This window comes from Crocuta crocuta, unplaced genomic scaffold (assembly GCF_008692635.1).
Source record: "Crocuta crocuta isolate KB4526 unplaced genomic scaffold, BGI_CrCroc_1.0 scaffold1027, whole genome shotgun sequence".
In the NCBI taxonomy this organism is placed as follows: domain Eukaryota; kingdom Metazoa; phylum Chordata; class Mammalia; order Carnivora; family Hyaenidae; genus Crocuta; species Crocuta crocuta.
The window spans coordinates 48,911-55,388 of NW_027532023.1; the positions used below are offsets into that span (position 1 = coordinate 48,911).

The 6,478-nt window shown below is 34.9% G+C and overlaps 1 protein-coding gene across 1 annotated transcript in view; it reads left to right on the forward strand.

Annotated features, from left to right (window-relative positions):
• Window positions 1-6,478, forward strand: part of NRK (Nik related kinase) — a gene marked incomplete at its 5' end in the record, with an annotated part of 69,163 nt that overhangs the window by 47,081 nt on the left and 15,604 nt on the right. Inside the window, 4 exons of the mRNA XM_077776190.1 lie at window positions 433-619; window positions 1,079-1,234; window positions 4,337-4,480; window positions 6,345-6,478. Of these exons, the coding sequence (XP_077632316.1) occupies window positions 433-619; window positions 1,079-1,234; window positions 4,337-4,480; window positions 6,345-6,478 (621 nt within the window). The remainder of the gene's footprint in view (window positions 1-432; window positions 620-1,078; window positions 1,235-4,336; window positions 4,481-6,344) is intronic.

The following is a 6,478-nucleotide window of genomic DNA, read 5'->3' on the forward strand; positions in this document are numbered from 1 at the left end:
ACAGTTGATGAGATTATTGAGTTCTTCTGATAAATGTGTATTTTAAAAGGGTAAAGAATTGGGGCGCCTGGGTGGCTTAGTCTGTTAAGCATCCAACTTTTGCTTAGGTCATGATCTCCCGGTTCGTGGGTTCGAGCCCCGCGTCGGGCTCTGTGCTGACTGCCAGCTCAGAGCCTGGAGGCTGTTTCAGAGTCTGTGACTCCCTCTCTCTCTGACCTTCCCCTGCTCACGCTGTCTCTCTCTCTCTCTCTCTCTCTTAGAAATAAATAAAACATTAAAAAAGAAAGCTAAAAATAAATAAATAAATAAAAGGGTAAAGAATTATAAATGCTACAAATTTTGCATTCTCTTTTTCAAATAACCTCTAGGGATATTGTATTTCTTTCACAGTTAATGTCTGAATAAAGTAAAAATTGATTTTTGATCTTTTAGGAGCCAGGTGGTAGAAGTGAGTCCTCAAATGTCATTGCCTCAGGCTCTGCACCAGCAGCACCTGATGACAAGAATGACAGCATGGACATATTGGAAGAATCAACTCAATCAGATTTTTCTGCCAGCCACTCATCTCCTTCCAGTAGTGCTGGGAGGACTGCAAATGCTGACTTTGCCAGTGCCATCTGTAAGTACCTTTAATATAATCTCCAAATGGTGCAGTCTGTTCACATATTACAGTGTTTGACCACTGGTTCATTGGTTCATGATCTGAAAAGAAGGAAATCATTCTGATATTCAGTTAACATAAATTCAGATGGATATATGCTTTAAAAAATACACTCTTCACTGAGTCTTTATGGCACCTAAATTTCAACTACAAATGAGTAACCCAGTCCCTCATCTGGATTTTTTTGCAATCTAATCATGGTGATTTGGAATACATTCATATTCAGAAAGGTACTTTAATGATCATGATTTGTGTTATCTAATGGTTTAGGAGTTACAGAAATGATACATCCAGGATAAATAAAATACAATAAAGGAAAACAAACTTTTCTATGCCATGTCTTATTTGTGGAAACATTCAAGCATAGATAGTGTATACGCTAGTAATTTCTCTAAATATCTTCCCTTTATTTCACAGTGTATGCTGGATTAGTGGGAGCACCTGAGAAATCACCTAAGCAACCCTCTGAAGTCAACGTTAACCCACTATATGTGTCCCCTGCATGTAAAAAACCACTAATCCACATGTATGAAAAGGAATTCACTTCTGAGATCTGCTGTGGTTCTTTGTGGGGTATGTTTGGTTTCTTAAAACTGAGCTGTTTCTTTCTAAAGAATATATTTTTATCAATGTGGCAAACCTTGAAAAATCATAGATGTCAAACACTGTTTGTTATTACCAAACCATTATCAAGCAAATAAAACATATATATTTATAGTAGTTCATTTGTTCCTTTTTTTTTACTGATTTATTTTCACTCAATGCAGTTTGATGTTTGAATTGGCAAACATTCCTCCCCTTTTTATTGTTTTTATTTCTAACTTGAATTAACTTGACTAAAATTTAAAAATGGATTAAGTTATGATTATTTTAAAAATTGAGCTTAGTATTTTTTTAAATTGTTAAAAAATGTTTGTTTATTTTTGAGAGAGAGAGAGAGAGAGAGAGAGAGACAGAGTGTGAGTGGGGGAGGGGCAAACAGAGAGGGAGACTCCGAATCCCCAGCAGGCTCCAGGCTCTGAGCCCCGATATGGGGCTCGAACTCGTGAACCACAGGATCATGACCTGAGCCGAAGTCAGTCACAGACAGAGCCACCCAGGTGCCCTTAGGCTTACTATTTTAAATTTAGGGTGATGTGCAGCATATAATACCTAATGAGATATTATTACAAGACAGATTTCTTTAAATTCTTATTTTTAAATAATTTTGAGGATTGGGGCACCTGGGTGGCTCAGTCAGTTAAGCGTCCAACTTTGGCTTAGGTCATGATCTCGGGGGTTCGTAAGTTCCTACATCAGGCTCGCTGCTGTCACCTTCCTAACCCGCTTCTGCTCCTCTTTCCGCCCCTCCCCTGCTTGAGCTCTATCAAAAATAAATAAATACATTAAAAATAAATAAGTTTGAAGATTTGTAGAGAAAGTTCCTTTGATAATGTCTTTTTTTTCAACGTTTTGAGGTTTTATTTAAATTCTAGTTAACATACAGTGTAATACTAGCTTCAGTAGTAGAATTTAGTGATTCATCACTTAACATGTAACACCTAATTCTCATCACAATAAATACCCTCCTTAATACTTTTCACTCATTTAGCTCATCCCCCCAGCCAACCTCCCCTCCAGCAAACCTCAATTTATTCTCTATATTTAAGAGTATCTTTTATGGTTTGCCTCCTGTTTTTTTCCCTTGTGTATATCCGTTTTGCTTCTTAAATTCCACATATAAATGAAATTATATGGTACTTGTCTTTTTCTGACTTACTTATTTCACCTGGCATAATACTCTGTTTCCATCCACATTGTTCTAAATGGGGATTTCATTCTTTTATAGCTGAGTAATATTCCTTTCTGTATATATAACACATGTTATTTATCCATTCATCAGTTGATGAACATTTCGGCTTTTTCCATAACTTGGCTATTGTTGATAATCCTGCTATAAACATTGAGGTGTGTATCCCCCTTCAAATCAGTATTTTTGTATCCTTTGGGTAAATACCTAGTAGTGCAATTACTAGGCCAAAGGGTAATTCTATTTTCAACTTTTTGAGGAACCTCCATATTTTTTTCCAGAGTGGCTGCAACCAGTTTACATTCCCACCAACACTGTAAGAGTGTTCCCCTTTCACCACATCCTCACCAAAATCTGTTGTTCCCTGTGTTGTTAATTTTAGTCATTCTGACAGGTGCGAGGTGATATCTCATTGTAGTTTTGATTTGTATTTCCTTGATGAAGAGTCATGTTGAGCATCTCTTCATGTGTCTGTTAGCCATCTGGATGACATTCGATAATGTCTTAACTAATAGACGTTTTCAATCCTTTGCTCCAGAAAAATTATAAACACATTGGTAGAGCTCAGACAATATTTTACATAAAGTTGGTCTGAATCATAAATGAAACAATAAATAACTGGAAGGAGGGAAGAAATGCAAAGTAAATTCCAACATTTGACTTGCAATTTCATAGATTTTGCATAATGTATGATTGAACAGGGGACAGAATTTTAAATTAAAAATAGAGCAGTGTACCAAATATTATAGTTATATGAACTGAATAACTTGGAAAAAAACATGTTATCCTCACAGCTAATATATTATGTCAGATAGCTTTCTTTAAGCAAAGTTTACTTCAACTTCATTTCAGTCATNAAGGACAGTATAGGAAAGTAAAAGCAGAGACACTTGTCTTTTCTCCTTATGTCCTTGAAATACAAATAGTCTCCAAGTAGAAGGAAGACACTGAAGTACCATTGTATTATTTCACTGAGTTTTTCCTGTGTATCAGGTTATGGGGGGGAAACTCCCACAGTGGTTTGAAGTATATTCTAATTTAGCTTAATCTTCTATTTCAGTCCTCTCATTCAGTCTTTAAACAGTGCTTATATTTGAATAAATAGAGCCAGTAGACAAATAATAGAATGTAGGAATTTTTTTTTTAATTTATTTCTGAGAGAGAGAGAGCAAGTGAGCGTGAGTGGAGGAGGATCAGAGAGAGAGGGAGACACAGAATCTGAAACAGGCTCCAGGCTCTGAGATGGGAGTTAGCACAGAGCCCAACACGGGGCTCGAACCTGCAAACCATGAGATCATGACCTGAGACGAAGTCGACGCTCAACCGACTGAGCCACCCAGGCTCCCTAGAATGTAGGAATTTAGATACATAAAAGTAAGAGCTACTTTCATAGATATTTAGCAATGTAAGTTTTTAAATATTTGCATAAACAGACTCACTCAATTTAGAAACAATTGATATATAGTTATTTTAAAAGCATTAAAACCTTTAGTTATAATTAAGAATGACAAATCAACTGAATTGAAGTTTTCGTATGCAATAGACATCCTTAATGTTTAATGGTAAGTTTCAAAAGTATAAGGTTTGGGACACTGCAAAAGGATGCTGAGATATGTGTAAAGTTCTCCTTTTGAGATGCCTCACCAGACACCAGCCAGTATAATATTGCCAGCGTGTATTATCTTCTACATTTTAATATATTTCAGTGAAACTTGTTCTGTTGATAGACTTCATTGTTACACAGTATGAAGTTAACATTAGCCTATAGTGATATCAGTCCTCTTTGCAAAGATCAGCACACTAGAGTAGCAAAAGTACTAATATAAATTCAACTATAAAAATGTGATCTGAGCTAATATAGTACCTTTCTTTTTCTATACAAACAGGAGTGAATTTGCTGTTGGGAACTCGATCTAATCTGTATCTGATGGACAGAAGTGGAAAGGCAGACATTACTAAACTGATAAAGCGAAGACCATTCCGTCAGATTCAAGTTGTAGAGCCACTCAATTTGCTGATTACTATCTCTGGTTCGTTTAAGAACTAAAATTAGCTAAGTAATTATGCAGATTAATTAGGTTCTAAACTAGGCTAANTTCATAGGAAAGCACTTTAAATATAACCTTAAATTGGGACACCAAACTTTCCTACTTATGTTTTTTATCTGTTTACAGTTTAAACTAACTTCTGACTCTCCTTTTGTGTCTGGATATTTGCTGGTAATGCACCTAACCTAAGTCATTGATAAGAAAAAACATCATTTACTTCTTTCAGCTCTTTGCTGATTAGCCACCTACAACCTTATGACTCACAATTTTACCCACCCATGTGTACATAACCATGTCCATCATATAGTTTTCTTATAATTTGCCAGAAGTAACAAAGGACAAAGTGGACAATAATTGGATAAAAATGAAACTGTTGTCCCTTGCACGGCCTTATCATGAGAGTCTACAGATGGGATTAGTAACAAGAACAGATACCCTAAGGCTTCCACCTTTTTCCCACATAGTAATTAAACTTCCTAGTTTTGGTCAGTCAGAACCTGAATCTCTGAATATGAGAGAGCAAGTAAACAGATGTTAATAGTAATTGTCACTACTAAACAGTACTCAGTATTAGAAAAGTACTAATATTAAAGCCAACTGCAGGCAAAAGATGACTGACAAAAGGATAGGAAAAGTTAAAAAATAGTTTGTAGAATAAAATGAAGCTAATTACAGCTATTTATGTGTTTGCATACTTCCTGTCTATACCTACTAGCTATGTGGCATATTAATTAATGATTATTTATATTCCTAAAAATTATTAAATCTGCTTTAGGTTTTGGTTAAGAGGAAAATCCTCTCTAGATATGCTAAAGCTTAATGATTCTTTTTATCATGTTTCATTTTCATTCTTTTATAATTGCTTGAGGTACACAGATACAACATTTAGATTTTGAAAACATCTGGGTGGCCAAGAGACTGCACATGTGGAAAACAGATTTCTTTCCCTTTTTATCCAGCTTTCTCTAACCCAAATGTGCTCTTTTTAATGCTTAAATTTCTCTCAAATGTGGATTATTTTTGCATCAAATAATACTGAGAACATCAGTGTAAAAAGATAACTAGTAATTTAGAATACAAATTGATTCTACCACTTAACAGTAGGATGGAAATAGATGTAGATATCTGAGTTCTAATGCTGCTTCAAAAAATCTCATGTAAAAACATTGTAAGTTTAATCACATAAGTAAAAATCCTATTGTTGGGCCTAGAAATAAACTAGTAAAAATAAACTATAAAAAATGAATATGCTGTCACTATGTATAAAAATAAATATGTAATTTAATGGTCTGTTTTTCCTGAAGGAATTGTAAGAATTTGCTGGGATTTACAATTGGAAAATTAGATAAATTGGACTGAGAAAAACATAATAAAATAATTATTTTGTAAGTATGCTGTGCTGAAGGAGCACAAAGAGACCCTTCCCACTAGCCCTGAATGCCTAACAATAAATACATCAGACATCCCCCTCTTATATACATACTATCAAGGACAGCTTCTGGGTCTCTGAATCCCAGAAACATCATGACTTAGATAAAAGCCAAAGTACAAATGAATCGATGGTAATTATCTTGCCTGCACCATGGCAGTCTTAACCTGTCCCAAAGAAGTATTTTACATTTCCTCAGAGAAGCAGATAGGTAGCTGGTAGACATGTTGAGCATTTCTTAGAAGTGAGAGACTAGGAAAGACTTTGTTACTATCATATTTATATAGTGTCGTTTTTCTAAATGTGCTTTTTACTTTCATGAGAAGATTTTGTTAAAAGGGCAAAATACCATTATTATTTTGTTTTTCTAATATAAGAAAAAAAGACTGAATTAAAATACTGTTTCTTATCTATCAGGCCATAAGAACAGACTTAGGGTGTATCATTTGACCTGGCTGAGGAACAAGATTTTGAATGATGATCCTGATAGTAAAAGAAGACAAGAGGAAATGCTAAAGACAGAGGAAGCCTGCAAAGCTATTGATAAGTTT